Source organism: Alosa pseudoharengus, unplaced genomic scaffold (assembly GCF_046254945.1).
Source record: "Alosa pseudoharengus isolate Yale_2024_CS ecotype anadromous, Long Island Sound unplaced genomic scaffold, YU_APseudo_1.1 YU_APseudo_1.1_scf_6, whole genome shotgun sequence".
NCBI lineage: Eukaryota > Metazoa > Chordata > Actinopteri > Clupeiformes > Clupeidae > Alosa > Alosa pseudoharengus.
In genome coordinates this window covers 16,969,244-16,987,303 of record NW_027468848.1, presented here as the reverse complement: position 1 = coordinate 16,987,303, position 18,060 = coordinate 16,969,244, and the positions used below count along the sequence as shown (strand labels likewise).

Genomic DNA, 18,060 nt, shown 5'->3' with positions numbered 1-18,060 from the left:
ACCCGCACCGATAGGGGCACTATTGGACACTTGGTGGCAACTCAGTGAGTCACGTGACATTGCTCAGTGCTGCTCGTGCGGAGCGTGTGTGTGCAGGTAAGTTAGAGAGAGGATGGCTGTTTAGAGTTGTATAACTCTTGTCTAGACTTGTATTCAGAGTTGACCACGAATAGAAAATCGGATTACCGCCGGAAATTCAGGTGTTTAACGGAAAGGTCGAGTAACTCAAGTTTATGTTGAGTTAGTTATGAACAACCACTCACTGCTAATATGCTAACGTGTTAGCTAACTATCGTCTAGCGCAACAGTGCTATTATTAGGGACAATCTTAGTAAGGGAGCTGCCCAGCAAGTAGCTTCAAGTTGTCGCATGTCCTGCCTCACCCTTTCGTGCGGCTCTTTCTGCTAAGCTAGCGTTACATAGTCGTAGTGTTGGTCTTGGCCTCCTCACCTGTTGTTTGTATGCACGTGTTTCTCTGTTTTTCTAACCGGCAGCTAGTGCGCTGGTGGCTCACTAACTAGCCAATTCAAGCAGTGTCGGGTTGAGATAACGCTAGCTCTTTGTTGCCCGGAATACAGGTTTTAAGGCTTTCTAGATCTAGAGCAGTGTTTAGCTCCTGGGGCTGTTTGCGCGTGAGTAGGTAACCAACGTAATTGGAACGCCCAAGCAGAACGTTAGCTAGGTAAGCTATCTTGCTAGCCAAGAACAAGGTTGTCGAATTCATTATGTTTGTTTTTTGTTACAATAAGTTAACGGACGAGGTTTTAGGCGACCACCTTCTGTTGTGTCAGGCGGATTGCCAGTTAAACAGATGATCTCGCCAACTGGTAACCTTTAACGTTAGCATCTAGTCCTGATATGTAAGGTTAACGTCAGTTTCGACAAACCAAGGAGGCGAGATTTGCGAGTAATTGTGTAAATTGTCATACAGTCTAAGACTGAACTCGGGGACTGTTTATATGTCAAGGATTGTAACGTTAACGTTACACTCGATTTTGCTAAGCATGCTAGGATAACACTGTTTTCATGACTCGTTCCGACATGATGTTGTTACTGGGCCCACAGCTGTCGTAAGCTATAAAGCTATCACGATGCTTCTCTGATTACATCTTGACTTCCTAGCCCTAACGTGGACTCACAACAAGAAAACAACGGAAAGCTAACGTTAGCAACATCCGGCTACTCCTTATGATTGGATCTCATGTAACTCTAGCCTCAGAACCACCGGATCTTAGCCTGGGCCTGTTTTCTAACCAGGGACAGCGGTTTTTTAATAACCATAGCAGCTGGGTACGATGTTGTCTTGCAAAGACAGGCACTAGGGAGGAGACGGGTGTCAGTTATGTTATTGAGAGGAGTATATTCTGTTAGGCGATCACCTGTTGTGGATCTTCGACGTGCCGCCATTTAGTTTGTTTCTGTACATTATGTTTGTGCTTTAACTGCAGAGTTATTCCTGGAGTGTGTATGTGGTGTTACAGATTGTGCTGTGTGTGTGTGTGTGTGTGTGTGTGTGTGTGTGTGTGTGTGTGTGTGTGTGTGTGTGTGTGTGTGTTTCTGGTGGTGGGGTGGTATCGTCTAAACTGAAAGGGAATCCTTCCTGACCTTCTGTGGAGGACTATATTTAAACCGAGCCAACACTGGGGTGGGACCCACAGTGCAGCAGTGTGCAGTCAGCCAGCATTAGCCACTGGCTTGCTCTGTGGCACAGCTGACGGCTTCACAGTGTAGATGACCAAAAACACTAGACAGCTGAACATGGCACAGTTCAGCAGTGCCACTGTCAGATCACAAGGCCTCATAGTAGCACAGCTCATGCAGTTCTAGCTTGCCCTTGCACAGCTATGTCACTTTCAGTTCGAAAGACTTTGTCTACACTTGAAACCTCACATAGCCTAATGATTTTAATGCCATGCTCCTTGTTGGTCCTCCTGTCCAGTTACCTCTCCTCTCTTGTTTCTTTTCTAGACTTCTCTTTTGTACAGACATAGTTTTGTATTTCCTGCTGATGATGACTGCTTTAGTCAATGATCCCTCCGGAGTAAACCCATCCCTCTCTACACACACATCTCATCAGAAACAGATACAGGTATGTGAGTGTGGGTTTCAGAAAAAATATTTCAACTGTGAGCCTGTGCTTGTGGATGAACAAACAAGCATGAGTAAATGTGTATGATGTCATAGTCTAGGTCTGATTGCATTTGTTTCGTTGCTAGGCTACAGCTGAGCAGATCCGACTTGCTCAGATGATCTATGACAAAAATGATGCAGAATTCGAGGACAAAGTCAAACAGGTGAGGTGGCGAGTGTGCACCAGTTCTTGCTGTATGCGTTTGTGTGCTTCATTATGTGTATATCTGCATGTGTAACAACCCAAGCATTTGTGTGTGGGCTGGAGTGTCTGCTCGTCACACTGCAATAGTTACTTCCTGATCATTCTGTTTGTGCCCATTTGGTCAACTGTGTTTGTGCTCCTCACAGCTGGTCGAAGTAACTGGACGGTCCCAGGATGAATGCATGGTAGCCCTCCATGACTGCAATGAAGATGTCAACAGAGCCATCAACCTGCTGCTGGAGGGGGTGACTGATCAGGTATGCCCTGTGTCTTCACAGTTGAAGGTGAAGGTGGAAGTATATGGTGGTAATAGTCTTTTTCAGAGATTGGCAGAGATGGCATGATGGTAGTTGAATTGCTATTTACTACATTCAAAGTCAAAGTCTCAAAAGTCAATAGTGTTATATACATTTTATATATATATATATATATATATATATATATATATATATATATATATATATAATAGTGTTATATATATTATATATATATAAACATTAATAGTGTTCTAAAGAACTCTGCTATTTGACCTGTATGTAAGTATGTTAGTAGTGAGTTAGAATTCATTGTAGTGTGTTTTTCTGTTTCAGAGCTCCTGGGAGACGGTAGGTAAGAGACGTGGCCTGGGTAAAGATGGAGCGAGTGAGCCGAAGGACAACAGGGAGAAGAGAGGGGAGAGGGACACAGGCCGAGGTCGCGCCGCCGCCCGCAGGGGCAGAGGAGGCAGCCGCTCCCGTGAAGGTGTGTGTGTGTGTGTGGGTAGGACTGAAACAATTAAGCAACTCATCGATTAGTTGTCAACTATTAAATTACCCCACAACTATTTTGGTAATATGTACATTGTTTTTTTGTCTTGTTTATACGAAAATATCTTGCCTCAACATTTTCAGCTTTTCTTGTAACTCCCCCATGACTGTAAATTAAATATCTTTGTTGTGTGAACAAAACAATGCTTTTGAGGACAAAATCTCAGCCTTTGAGAAACACTGAATGCTACATTTTTCCCCACCATTTTCTGACATGTTATTGAGCAAACAACAAAATCAAGAGAATTATCAACAGTTTAATCAACAAAGGAAATAATCATAGCTGCAGCTCTTTTGTGTGTGTCTGTTTGTGGAATTTTGTGTTTACCTGTCTGTGGACAGTAATGTATTCATAGTCCATCTCTCTCTCTTTCTCTCTCTCTATCTCACACACGCACACACACTTTCTCTCGCACACACTCTCTTTCTCTCGCTCACACACACACACACACACACACACACTTTCTCTCTCACACACACACACTTTCTCTCTCTCACACACACACACTTTCTCTCGCTCACTCTCACTTTCCCAGTGGAGAGTGGAGGGATGGAGTCCAGCAGTCGCCGAGGCCGTGGCAGAGGTATTTGTGTAACTCAAACCACATGTGCTCAGTGAGGTCCAAGAACAATAATGCTTGATGATGATATCACAGAGTTGACGTGTGTGTGTGTGTGTGTGTGTGTGTGTGTGTGTGTGTGTGTGTGTGTGTGTGTGTGTGTGTGTGTGTGTGTGTGTGTGTGTGTGTGTGTGTGTGCGCGTGTGTGCGCGTGCGTGTTTGTAATGCTTATATGATGTGTGTGCAGGTGTTGGAGGTGCTAGAGGCCGGGGCAGAGGAACAGGTGTCAGCAGATTCTCATCCCAAGGGATGGGGTAAGTGGGTAGCTGCGTGACAGTGGTGGCTTATGTGAGGTGCATGTTTGTGAGATGTGTGGATGCGGTGCATGTGAGATATGCCTCTGATATGCGGAGATGTGAGTCATAATTTAATTTCCTTCATCTCGGCAGGACATTCAATCCTGCTGACTACGGTTCTGGCTCCGCCCATACAGACACTGGTGAGGCGGAAGTTAATGGAGGAGGAGCAGGTAGGTTGATGACAAACACAAGCACACATGAGTACTTTTTTGCATTGTTATGGTTGCTCTTAGAAGATGTGGTTGACAGGGGGAACGCAGACAAATAAAAGTGATGTGCTCTATGGCCTCCTGTTCATGCTTGTGGTGGTTTTGTTCGTAGTTCAGACTTAGTAGTAGATCTGAGGCAAGCGAGACAACATTGCCCGGATAGGTCGTGACTAAGACAACTAGGTTGTTTTTCCGTTTTGTAACTGTGGCGACTGCTGTTGGTGTCTATTTCAACATCACGAACCCCAGAGGGCTATAAATAATCAAATAAAATTTAACTTGATTTACTGGTTATGAGTGACGCAGGTCCTCAGAGATGAGACCAATAATGGAATTTAGCAAGAGATGTTTTTTAAGGAGGATCCTGAAAGCAGGTTTTCCCAAAAATTGTTGCTGGATCTGGATGGTCTTGTTGATATCATCTTTATCCACTTGGTCTCTTCAGCTATGTTTTTGATTTCAGAAAAGGTTCTGGAGTTTTTTTTAACTACAGGTTTTGTACTACCTGTGTTCAGATTTCAAGTCTTGATAATTGAATATCTGTGAGTGCTGCTGTGTAACCTCTCTGATGCGGAGTGACTTATGAACTGTAGCCTCACTGATCAGTCAGAGATGCAGAGTTAGTTGGACAAGGCCCATAGTCAAAGAATGTTTGACCACAGCAGTTGTGAAGTGTGTGTGTGTGTGTGTGTGTGTGTATGTAGAGATATTTGTGCCAGAGATGTATTCTCCTTTGTCAGGTTGTAGAATCGTTAATGAAATGGGTACAGGACCGTCCGTTTTAGAACCAAATCTTTTCTGAGATCTTTGTCTGTGGCACACAGTGGTCAATGGGACGGTGAAGCACAGACATGTCAATGTCAATTTTATTTATATAGCGCATTTACAGACTGCTTAGCCGGACCAAAGTGCTTCACAATAAAGTGCAATAAATAATCACAGGAAGGCACAAAAACAAAAAGTGCTACAGTTAAAATAAATTAAGAAATGCCGAAAAAAGAACATTTAAAACTAAGCACTGGGGCGTAAAGGGAGACACTAGCCAAAGGCAAGTGAAAAGAGGTGGGTCTTTAAAAGGGACTTAAAAACATTTAAGAGACTGAGCTGATGTCTGTGGCAGACAATGGCCAGTGGGACGGTGAAGCACAGACATGTTTGTGGCTCCATGGCATGTTGGGACACATCTGGAGTGTTGGATCGTTGAGATGCTCCAGGCTGTTAAGTGGATCTCTTGATTGGCTCTCTGTCTTAGCGGTAGCAAGAGGATACGGGATACCTCCAATTCACATGTCATAGACAGACAAAGAATAAAAATACACTATTTCCAAGCTAGCCTGATGTCGTCATACTCAATACTCAACTGATACTGCTCCATTGGGATGTGATTATGGGGCGTGTTTCAACCTATGCAGGCGGTGAATCCTGTAGGAAGAATACCCAAACCATCCTTCATCACAATTGCCTTAACATTGTTTTCTGGTCGTTTTTTTTAAAGTTATTGCACTGTCAATATCTTCTACAACAGACGCAATGGTGAAATCTAAATGTCTACCTTCTAGCAACAGCGTTTTTGTTAGGGAGAATCGGGATGAATGAAACACTTTTAATTAAACGTCATTTACAAAGACACCATACCATACTGAAAGCTAATATTTTGTCACTAGCAACCTACATCAACACCGTTGCATTTTCAGCTCTGAACAAAACTGTTCAGGAGTTCTTCTGGTCCGAACCACTCTGGTTCAGGCATAGTTGCTCCACAACGGAACAAGTCCGGACCGAACTTCCCGACCTCAAACGTTGTGGGCGGGGCTAAGTTCGGCTGGCATCCAGGCTATTTGTGAAATAAAAGGCTGATTAAATTGTAGTGCTCTGCACAGGGGTGTGTACTGTGAGGTGTTGTCTGGGTGTGTCAGTGTGAAGACTCAGTTTGAAGATTTCTTGAGCAGGAGTGAACTGAGTGCATCCTGGAAATCTACAGCAGCTATAATTACAGCTAATTACAGTGTCTGGCGCGGGATTGATTACTCACAGTTGTTAAGACAGATTGTCTGACTTCGATCAGCAGCACATTTCACTGAGAGGTTACAGCCATGCAATTAATCCTAACCACTTTCCCCTTCTATACAGACAGAGATTAGTGTAATGTAGAAGGTTCCAGTGTCATCTCACTGCCTTCAGTGCTCTTTGACGTAGTAGTAGTAATAAAAAAAAAAAGTAGTAGTTTGGCACAACAGTGACATTTCCTGTTGTATTTCGGTGTGTTGTGCACACTACTTGAACTTCTCACTTAATCTAGTTTATGTGCCTCACATACCCTCATGAATTAACTATGGGTCATTCCGTTTCAAATCAGATAAGGTTGCTGCTGCACAGTCTCAGATTTTGTTCAAACCTTGTCTATCATGAATCAGTCCCAAAATCAAGGCCTGTGAAACATTTCTGTTCATATCCGGTCTTCATATTTTTTCAACTTTTGATTTTTATTTAGCTTTACAGCCTGAAAAACATATTATCTTGGCAGTGTTGTTTTGTTATTGATATTTTGTGAAGTATTATTCATAGCCAACCCAAACTTTGTAGAATGGAAAACAAACATACTCTCAGTATGACTGAACCATGAAAAGTGTATGGCATGCTCACTGATTTTCTTTATGGCCCTAGATTTGGCAAAAGAGAGACAATGAGGGTATTTTAAACTTGTTTGTTTGTACCCATTTGGTATCAATCTTATTTTTCTTGAAATACACCATTTTCTTAACGTTCTGCCAATATTTAGGCCTAGTTCTCCATATATAATGAAAGGTTGTGACAAGGAAAGATTATGGTTTTCAGTCATTTGGACCTATATAAAATCTATGGGCATGCATTACAAACCTTTAATGTTTGTCTTCCGTCCTATAAAGTTTGGGCAGGCTAGGAATACTTTTCAAAAATTTTCATGTCCAAACATGGCCTCCAAGATAAGGCATTTTAAAAAGTGTAAAGTTTCTGAAAAATCAAGGGTGAGAAAATGTATGAAAACATTGGAATTTAACATTTTACAGGTCTTAGTTTTGGAACCTAAATATAACCCTGTATGTCATTATGCCATTATAATTACCACAGACTTGAGTTTCTATGAGGACATCCTAAGAAGATCCTGTATCACACCTTGTTCATTAATATTCTTCTTCAGCCAACCCTTCAGTTAGACCTGGCCCGAATGTCCATGAGCAAAAATAGATGTTATCTGTGTCCCCTGCCTCTTGCTCTCATGCTTAAGACGTTGTGCCCGTGCCCAGTCCCTTGAGTTAGTGAATCGAGGCCACCAGTGCTAGACACAGGTCCACGGCATGAATATGTCATGCCTCATGTCTTCTGTTCCCAATGCAGGCCCTTGGAGGAATGCTATCGACGACTGGGCAGCTGAAGACTGGAGCGAAGATGTGAGTGATGTATATATGACACGCTACACACATACATACAGCTATATGCACACAGACATATTTAAAAGTTCTAATGTTATGTGATTACACTCTGAATCTCACGTAGACTTACGCTTAACACATACAGACACAAATTGTAATCTTCAAGGTAAACTCACCTATGTTTCCTGGGTTCTGTTTCCTCCAGCTGTCTGAGACCAAAGTTTTCACCTCCTCTGCTGCCTTGGCTGGCAACACACACCTCACATCTGCAAACAGGTAATGGATCAGCTCATCTTTCACTAATGCCTGGACTGGTTAATAGTCCTTACTCCAAGTTTTAATTACTAGAACGGTCTGACTGTTCTAGCCTGGAGATTCCAGACCCAAATCCAAAAGATTAAGGGTCTGGCCATGAATAATGTAATGGCCCAACTTGAGGGGCGGCACCAAGCATGCATTTGAAAATCTCACTGCACGCAATTGGATAACACTATACGAACAATGTTTACTGACTCATTCCGGACTTTGACGTAGTTGGATAACATTAGGACTGTCATCTGTTTAGCTCGCCTCTGGCCTGCCTACATCAGATACACCGATGTGATTGGTGCCCCACAATACAAGGGACATAAGTAATGAGCATCATTACTCATTGCCAGAGTGACTCGCTGAGCAAATTCAAATTGTGCTCCTGCAAGAACTCTGGATTTTCAGGGTATGACTGTTCCCCATCTTATCGCCCTCTCTCTCTCTCCAGCATGGATCTGTGCACGTTGATGTCTCAGACAGCAGAGGGCGCTGTGGATGCTGATCCTGAGCCACTGGGCCAGAGCCTGGTGTTTACTAACTCCCAACACACACAAGCACACACACGGACAGCCACTCACTCCTATGCTGCTGCAGCATCAGTAAGTGCCTACACAGACACACACATACAACCATCGCTACATTAACTGGATCCTCTGTCCTAAATATGTACCGTAGTTAAATGATGTGAGGGGTCAATTTCCTGATTTGACTGTTTATGTTGTTGTCTTTCCTTTTAGTCAACTGGGTTGAGTGGAGCCTCAGCAGGGGTCGCCAAGGTGGTCCACCCTGAGCCTGTTGCCTTGGAGACCCCGGGCAGTGGAAGTCTAAGGAGGGCCGAGGCCCCACCCTCAGATGTCACCACAGACACACACACGCAGACACACGCGCACTTCACCTCCACTGGCAGCACACACACGCAAACACAGACCCCCTCCATCTCCGCCACGTGTGAAAGCAAGACCAGCAGGACCACTGCCCCAACACACAGTGAGTTTCCCCGCTTCCCCAGGAGGCCCAAGGAACAACACAGGTCTAGAACTGAAGGCTAGTTGAAATGATGGGCCTCTTCTGGTGTTTACTAGAGCCTGGTTAGATCCCACTGATTGTCAGTATTTAGATTTGTTCAGGAATGTCTTTTGAATTCATTGATTCCTGCAATTTATAGATAGATACTATAAGATGACAAGCTCAGTTGGTGCCTTTGTTGAGTGATCGTGTGGGTTGTGCAAGTATGACTGTGGTCTGTCCTTTATGAGGAGTTTCAGCAATTCAGTTTTGATTTGTTTAATTCAAGCCTGTTAAGCCAGCGTAGTTCTCAAAGTTCTAGAACCAGCTTAATAAAATAGGTACTCACTCATTTGATATCATGCTTCTCTCCCTTGCAGTTGAAGTGCCTCCACAGCCAGAGCCATCTGCAATTCTTTCCCAGCATGCCTTGCAGCAGTCTGTTGCCACTCCGGAGGTGTCTCACCCCGCACTGCCTGAGGGCTCGTCTCTAGGGGTCGCGTCAGGCCCTGAGGCCCCAGCCCCCCTCAGACACAGCAGGCCCCCAAGACGCCGCCCTGCCCCGCCCTCAAAGGCAAGGACAGGACCCACACACATGCACATTGCACATTTCACATCCCACACACATGCACATTGCACATTTCACATCCCACACACATGCACATTGCACATTTCACTCTTTACATCCAAATGGAGGATATGTAGGAGAGATAGATGCATATATAGATATATATTTATATATATATGTAGCTGCCTCTCTATGTTAGCAGCTGCAGTAGGCGACTGCATTTGCACATATTTTTGCATGTGCTTCCAAAGGTTTGTAATATGGCTCCATGTGTGTGTAGATCCCCTCCTCAGCAGTGGAAATGCCTGGCTCAGCAGATGTGAGTGGGCTCAACGTGCAGTTCGGTGCACTGGACTTCGCCTCCGAACCCATCACCATGGAAACAACACAGCCAGACAGCAGCTCTGACTCCGCCCAAGACCCCATCCCACAAAACAGCCTGCCCCCCAGATCTGCAAGGTGTGTATTTGTTCATATGTGATGTGATGTGAGTGTGTTTAGTTGTGTGTTTCACATGTGCCTGACTGTAGTAGTTGCTGTTGTTGAAATCTAACAAGCTCTTTGAATGGCATTGGCAGTGACGCCATGGCCTCCTCCTTGGACTCTGTTTACCCTGCCCCTTCACGAGGTCTGCCCAATGCCACCGTCATGCCAAGCAACACCCAGAGGGTAGTATCGAACACACAGGATGCCAGCCCACTCACAGTAAGAGCCCCTCCTCTCTCTTTTCTCCATGTTAAGTAGTATCCTAATGGCAACCACACAGAAATCCATCCCACATTCTAAACTGTCGATGACTAGAAAAATGTAGTGCTTCATGCCTGTCATGCAAAGATTGATGTCCTTCAATCGTTTAGGGTTGTATTGGTTACTTGATTTATCTGTGTTCTTCTGAATCGAACTGTTTATGTAATGGCTTAGCCCAGATCAAGTATGTGCTATGGGGATGCTGGGTGGGGCATGTGGTCCTGAGTGAGGCGCCAGAGTATGTCAGTCATGCTGCTGTTGGGGCAGCCCCCCCACTACACATCCATCCTCCCTCTCAAACAGTCAGGAGTGGATTCCTCCATGACGCTTATCAGTTGCAGCTCGTCTGCTTAACTAATCCAAAGCCTGGAGGACCCCTGGCACACCTGGCCTAGTTCACTAAGGCGCTTGGCATCATGTAATGATGAGATCAGGCAGGTGTGGTAGAGCAGCAGGGAAGAGACCCCAGCGGTGTGCACGCTGCAGAGAGAAGCGTTGCTTTCCCATATCTCCTAGCAGTGCCATGTCCCAGCAGGGGAGTGGAAACAAATCTCTGCACTCTTCAGTTATCTCTCCACTGTGTGTGTAGTGATGGAGGTCTGTGTTAAGGATTTTGTTTTTCTCTCCCGTCTTCTCAGAATGGCTTCAGTGATGTACGAACCTCCAGCTCTAACGACAGTAAGTGTCTGGCCCCATGCATGCACACGCATGTGTATACACGCAGTGGCTTGATTACACCCATCAGTTGGACTCTTGTGCTAAGTGTACCAATTCTCTCTCTCTCTCTCTCTCTCTCTCTCTCTCTCTCTCTCTCTCTCTCTCCCTCTCTCCCTCTCCCTCAGCATTGAAGTCTGACATCACCCTTCAGTCCTCAGCTGCTTCACCTGCGACCACACCCTCCCACAGTGTTTCCATGACAGCACCCAGCAGGTACAGAAGGATTTCTCTCTGCTTGCAGACCTCTCGCAGAGATGAAGGCCAACTCAGTTTAACCTCACCTTTCTCTCTCTCTCTCTCTCTCTCTCTCTCTCTCTCTCTCTCTCTCTCTCTCTCTCTCTCTCTCTCTCTCTCTCTCTCTCTCTCTCTCTCTCTCTCTCTCTCTCTCTCTCTCTCTCTCTCTCTCTCTCTCTCTCTATCTGTCTCTCTCTCTCTCTCATCCCTCTCTCTTATCTCTCTCTCTCTCTCTCTCTCTCTCATCCCTCTCTCTTATCTCTCTCTCCTCAGCACCCATGTTTCTGGATCAGCAGTCTCCAGCAGCTCATCTCTGACAGTAAGTCCTCTCTAACCTTGCATGCATTGTTCCACACTATTCTTTTCTAATGTCTGCTATGTGTATGTATGCACTTGTGTGGGAGTCCATTCTACTGCCAGAAGAGCTTCTTAATGCAGCACACAATGTGTTGGACCTAAAGGCATGCTAACAAGCAGAACATCACTTTTTTTAAATGTATTTTTGACCTGTCTCTCCTCTTTTCTTCTCTCGCTCTCCCTCAGATGCCATCGGATGCGCCAATGGTTAGTGCACCCACTGGAGCTCCTGGACTGACACCCAATGGCTCAGCCAGAAGCACAGCCCCACCTAGTGCTACACCTGGTAGGTCATGTAACAACACACACACTCATATGTTCATTCAGGAATTCGTTGTGCAACTTTAGAACGTAGTCAGAAACATTACACAGAAAGGGAATTATATAACCTGAGTTTGCTAAATGAATTGGAAAGTTGAATGCGACATATTCTGCAGCACAGTACAGTAGAAGTGCTAAGAGGACGGCCTTAACTGAACCCTCCATTAAAAATGAGAAGCTCACATGGGCCAGCATCCCATCAAGGAACTGGTGACAGTTTTAAAGCTGCTGGCAATCAGCCTTACTCTTGGTTGACATCCCATAACAGCTTGCTGTGTTGCCTTCATCTTAAAGAGGTCTTGTCCAAAATGAACACATCTTCATTCTGAAGTGCCTTGAGACAATTACAGTAGTTGATGGCAATAAATAAATAAAGTTAAGTTGAATTGCTCAGCATTCTTGTTGTTGCTGTAGTTTTCCAGTTTTTCCGAATTCCCAGAGATTTTGGGAGGAGTTCAGTGTTTTATGGCCCCGTTTGTGAACAGTGTCTTGGCTCGGGCTTTTTCTCTGGAGATATCCTGCTGCCATCCTCACAGATCTACTTGTTGTTGCTGACTTGGTTTTTGTTGGACAAGGCTTGTTACAGTGTCTTCCATCTAGAACATTCCATAAGCAGAATCACATTCCATTGTCAGCAAACTTACCTTTTTGTTTGTAATGGATATTACATTGGGTCAGTGGCCAGGCAGACCTGTGCCTGTGTATGTTTGTCAGCTCAAATATAAATGCAAACACTGTTTGTGTACAGTACATATACACAGAAACTGATAAGAGGTTATGTAAGGCATGAAGGATCTTTATTGCCAATCCAACATTCACATGGAGTGAAATATAGTACTCAGGTCCCAGATTAATCAATGTCCACCATAGCCGCCTACCAGAACTCATAATTGGCCGGTCTTGTCATAAAAGTGGTGTGCACGGACGTCACTAGGATTGAAAGACGGGGGGGGGGGGGGGGGGGGTTGTAGGTCATTTGCGTGCATAGAGCCCGCCGAAAATGTTTCATCACACCTTAAAAGGGCTTCAATGAATTGATATTAACAGGGACACCATGCCGTTAGTTTTCACTCACAGTCTGCGGGGACTGATATTGTAGGCCTAGCTTGCCAGTGGCGGGGGGGGGGGGGGGGTGGGGCGCTGCTATCATCACCCCATATGTCATGAACTGTTTAGGGATTAGGGACTTCAATTAGTAGTACCCACTGTAAAATAGCACATTAGTCCTTTGAGGCCTAGGCTATTTTCAGTGTCATTTTACAATTAAGGTCTTTGTTCATTGTAAGGGCCATCTATATCTGGGAAAGTATGATGTGCTCATGCTTGCATATATATTATAATAATAAATAATAATAATAATAATACATTTTATTTATAAAGCGCCTTTCAAGACACCCAAGGTCGCTTAAAAAATAAAGATGTTGGACGGAGCTGCGTAGTTGTCAGTGTACCCGTGACACCAAGACAGTTATTATACAGTAATTATGTCAGTCTTTATGTCAAGGAAAAATAATTTGTCTCATGATTGTTGCATTCATTCATCAACCTGAAGCATGATGGTAGGATGTAGATCAGTGTTTCTCTAAACTTTTTCAGACCAAGGACCACTTAACTAGCCTAGAAATCTAGACGCGCCCCTAGCGGCAGCAAATTACATTTGCTGCCAGGGCTAGTCTAGCAACTTTCCGTTGGCTTGTGAGCTCCAGAAATCGAAACTTAATCAGGACATTGAAATCGTGTATAGAGTCGTTTGGTGGGCTTAACATAATGATTGATGGCAGAGTTGCAACGGTTTGGCTTGAATTCCCTGCTACTTGAAAACAAATATCCTATTGCGTCCTATTGCGTGCAGAGGGAATTTGAAAGACAACTGATTATCCCGCCCCTCGGACTGAGCACTGCGAACGGTGAGTGCCCAGACCCTACATTTTAATGTGGGTCTGGCTCGCCAGGCTACCACTTAACCAATAAAAAAAAAATCACGGACCACCCAGCTAAAAAAAAAAAACAGTAGACCTACTCCAATAGTATATTACACAATAGGCCTACTCACTGAACCACCTTCCTTATTGTCTTTGCACCTTGTTTATTGTGTCAGAGGATTCATATGATTTAAACTGGCGTAGCTTACATAGGCAGTGTTGCAGAACTATTTGGATTTACATACAAGTTGGTTCAATATTGCAAAAAAATCTATATTATATTTTACCACGTCTACTCGCGGATCACTTGGGATAGCTTGCAGACCACCAGTGGTCCCCAGACCACACTTTGAGAAACACTGATTTAGATGGAGGATTTAGACCTATACCCATTCGTTGTGGTGGAATATCCCACAAACTCTTCACTTAACACATTACAACCCGTATAGCAGAATAAACAGCAGACCTTACCGAACACAAAGGTGTAAAGCATTCCGCTGTACAATTAGCCGTTCCAGAGTAATCCGGCTTTGGAATTGTAGCAACTTTCTACATAGTCTCCAACATTGGGCTTTTGTTCAATACATGATTTCATAAAAGGCCAAATACAAAATAAATGTTAAAAATCTCACCTAGATAACTGATCAAGTTGGATTATAGGATGCTCCAGAGCTCACACGGTCTTAAAGGAGCCACACCACTTTTATGACAAGACACTATGGTATATGAATGCTGTTCTGTTGACCTTAAGTTTTGTTGCTACTGTGCATGGAGGACAGGCCAATTATGAGTTCTGTCTAACATTGGTGGTAGGTTTAGAGAAAAAATCAGCACATTTTAATTGTATCGCAATAATGCTGACAACCATGATCATTTTGGTTACTATAATCCTATCACATTTTCATACCGTAGTGGCTGGTAGATTTTTGGAATACACCAGCCACAGTGGCAGGTGGACCAAAAATGTAATTTCCGTCCCTGGTCTGTACCGATTTTCAGCCAATTCACGGTGCATTGTTACAGAGTGGAAAATTGTAGGCTAAAACGCTGTGTGCTGTGAATGGAAATATGATGAAATTTCATCCATGTCCAACATTAATTTTCATGCAAACCATTTATCACAGCACCTAGCTGCTAATATCATTGGATAGCTCCGGTTTCACTCTTGCATTTGACATGTGTGATTTATGTCAGATAAGTACTCTGTGAGCTATTCACATAATATAATACATATTTTTATTGTGCAATAAAACATAATACATATTTTTAGGGGGGCTTTTGATCATCTTAGTGTGGCTTCAGCCCCCCCCCCCCCCAAAAAAAAAAAAAAAAATAGGCCTAACAACGTCCCTGGTGGTGTGGCTCCTTTAAGACAAACTCAGTTCGTGGTAGAGGGAGAGAGACTGAGAGGTTGGCAAAGCTAAGTTAGTGAAGCAGACTTATGCATAATATGTATGAACTGTTTGCAACTCCTTTGACTGAAGCTGTATCTTGCGTCTGCAGTGTAGAGAGTGTAGAAAGATCTAGACTTTGTTTACTTTCCCCTTTTTTTATCTAGTGCACATTACAGTGAAGTACTAGCCTGATGAGCCAGACTCACATTAAAATGTAGTTTCTTTCAAAGAATTGTCTTTCAAATTCCCTCTGCACGCAATAGGACAGCGGTACCACTCATGAGTCCCATGCGTTTTCCCACCAGTGGAGCTAGTTGGCTAGTTCAAACTTTTGCCAACTTAAAAAAAGCTTAACTCGTGTCACGCTGTTCACCAACAGCAACATCCATCTTTGTTTTCAAGTAGCAGGGAATTCAAGCCAAACCGTTGCAACTCTGCCATCAATCATTATGTTAAGCCCTCCTAACGTCTCTACACACGATGTGATTGGCCCTATCGAAGTTTAATTTTTCCAGCTCGCAAGCCAACGGAGAGTTGCTAGACTAGCCCGGGCAGCAAATTATATTTGCTGCCGCTAGGGTGCGTTTAGATTTCTAGGCTTGTGAAGTATGGGCCTACTGACACACCAGCGCACAAGTAACCTAAACGCTCAGTGTAACATGTGCCACTTGATGTGCCACTTCCTACAGATTAAGTAGATTCAATAGAGAACTGTTCTTGTGAGAATATTAGCCAGTGAAGATTCAACGTAGGTCCACAGATGTTGCTCGGTTTATGTTTATGCGGTCATCCTGAAATAAGCTTAGCAGTGGCACATGAGAGTATAATGGCAGTTTCTTAATGGTGGTGGCGGCCAAAAATGATGAATGAATATATCATACTATCATATCATAGGATGTTATGTTTTGTTTGTATCGTGTGTGGATCCAACAGGATTTTAAAAGCCGGATTTTTGTGAAATCTAGTGCATACAAGCATGCCATGGGCAAAAGAAGAACCCATAACATTTCATAACACACCCAGGATCAAGGAGCAAATCTAGGAATAGTTTTTCTAACGTCTGTAACATTGTGAGATGGGGAGGTTGGCATTCACAGAGGTCTGTGCTCTGCATTTGCCTTTCTGGTTTCCTCTATGCTCAGAGCTGAACTATTAAAACTTTGGTATAATAGAAACTCCTGTCTTTCCATTCCTTCTCTCTCCCTTTTTTTTTTCTCAGGCAAAACTCTTCCTCCTATGATGGCCAGTCAGTACATCATGAGTCCAGGAGGCCTGCTACCTGCCTACCCGGTATCTGCTTTTCTCTTTGCTTGTTTGTGTTATGTGTTGTTTCTGTACATGTTTGTTTTAGTTGGTTGCAAATGAGCAGACCTTAACTCTCTCCTCTTGCATCACAGCAGATTTATGGCTATGAGGACATGCAGATGATGCAGTCACGCATGCCTGTGGTAAGTGACTTTCATCAACTCATTTCAAAGATTCAGCTATCCCCATCAATGACTGCCAACATGCAATGTCATGTCGACAACTTTGGCACCAAACAAGAATTGTGTTTTGTCTCATTAGTTCTTTTCAGGGCACATAGTGCACTTTTTAGTGACCTGTATCAAATTTGACTTATAAATATGGCACTGGCAAAGTATGCTTTTATCAGGCAACTAACTTTGATATATCCACAAAATAATTTTGATGCTACATGGTCATGTGAACTGATCAGCATGGTGTTCCCACCAGCGACCCACAATATCCACCTATGTGACTTATAAAAAAGATGCTAACATGTTATTGCACAGATGTGCCTTGGACTGGTCCCAGAAAAGGCCACTCTCTAAAATGCATAGTTTTATTGTGCAACACAATTCCACTGATGTCATAAGTTTGTGGGAGCATGCAGGACTGTTCACCACAGGTTTTTCCTGTGAACTGAAATTAAATTGAAATTCTCACACATTTGGATTTTATCGACACAGAGTGAAATTTTGTGTTCATGGATATCTTGCTGTGAAAATGAATTTGTTGCGTTCATATTATTGAACTACACTTTTCTTTTCTACACTGCTTACATTATTTTTAGCAGAAATGTAGTTGATATTCTGTTACCACAGGTATATTGTGATGTTTTTCTGGCACACATACATCAAGCCTATATTTAATTTTTTTTGTGTGTTTATTTATGTTGCTTGTCATTGTGTTCCACACACCTACAGGACTATTATGGAGTTACCTACCCAGCTACCACAGCAACAATGCCAGGCAGAGATGGGGTATTAGCCAGTAACCCCTACTCAGGTACCTCACTAACAACATCCACGTACATCTTACATCTGCACCCAATGTCCAAAATCACACCTCGATACTACTCGGACATGCATTCACTGTATCGGCCACACACCTTCTGTCTGTCCCTCTCACTCAGACATACAGACACACGCATGTATCTCTGTTCCCACCTTTCTCTCAGGTGAAACCACTAAATTTGGGCGTGGTGACTCTGCTTCCCCAGTCCCTCCCACCTCCCTGTCTTCGGCTCCTCCTCCGCAGGCTGCAGTGCAGCAGTCGCAGGCGGTGTCTGGGGCTCAGACCCAAGCGCAGACGCAGGCGCAGGCCTTCCTCAGCCCACCCCTGCCCCCGGGCTACAGCTACCCGGCCATGCCCTACTACCCCGCCATGCCTGGCACCTTCCAGTACCCTCTCCTCATGCCGTCCATGCTGCCCTACAGCGGGGGAGCGGGTTGGTGGGGGCCAAGACAAGCACTGGTTGTGTCCTTGCAGGCCTGGGAGGAGGACAGGGAGGTGGAGAGCTAAAC

At 44.1% G+C, this 18,060-nt stretch overlaps 1 protein-coding gene across 1 annotated transcript; it reads left to right on the top strand.

Moving 5' to 3' along the window:
- The first annotated feature begins 44 nt into the window (after positions 1-44).
- Positions 45-18,058, top strand: LOC143106829 (ubiquitin-associated protein 2-like). The gene is made up of 23 exons (XM_076271306.1): positions 45-96; positions 1,969-2,089; positions 2,217-2,294; positions 2,482-2,592; positions 2,926-3,076; positions 3,678-3,725; positions 3,949-4,015; positions 4,151-4,230; positions 7,645-7,697; positions 7,885-7,955; positions 8,437-8,587; positions 8,726-8,975; positions 9,374-9,567; positions 9,842-10,020; positions 10,140-10,266; positions 10,947-10,986; positions 11,151-11,238; positions 11,533-11,578; positions 11,803-11,902; positions 16,473-16,543; positions 16,651-16,701; positions 17,461-17,542; positions 17,715-18,058. Exons 2-23 carry the CDS (start codon positions 2,009-2,011, stop codon positions 18,056-18,058), a joined length of 2,463 nt encoding a protein of 820 aa, XP_076127421.1. The 5' UTR covers positions 45-96; positions 1,969-2,008.
- Positions 18,059-18,060: the final 2 nt, after the last annotated feature.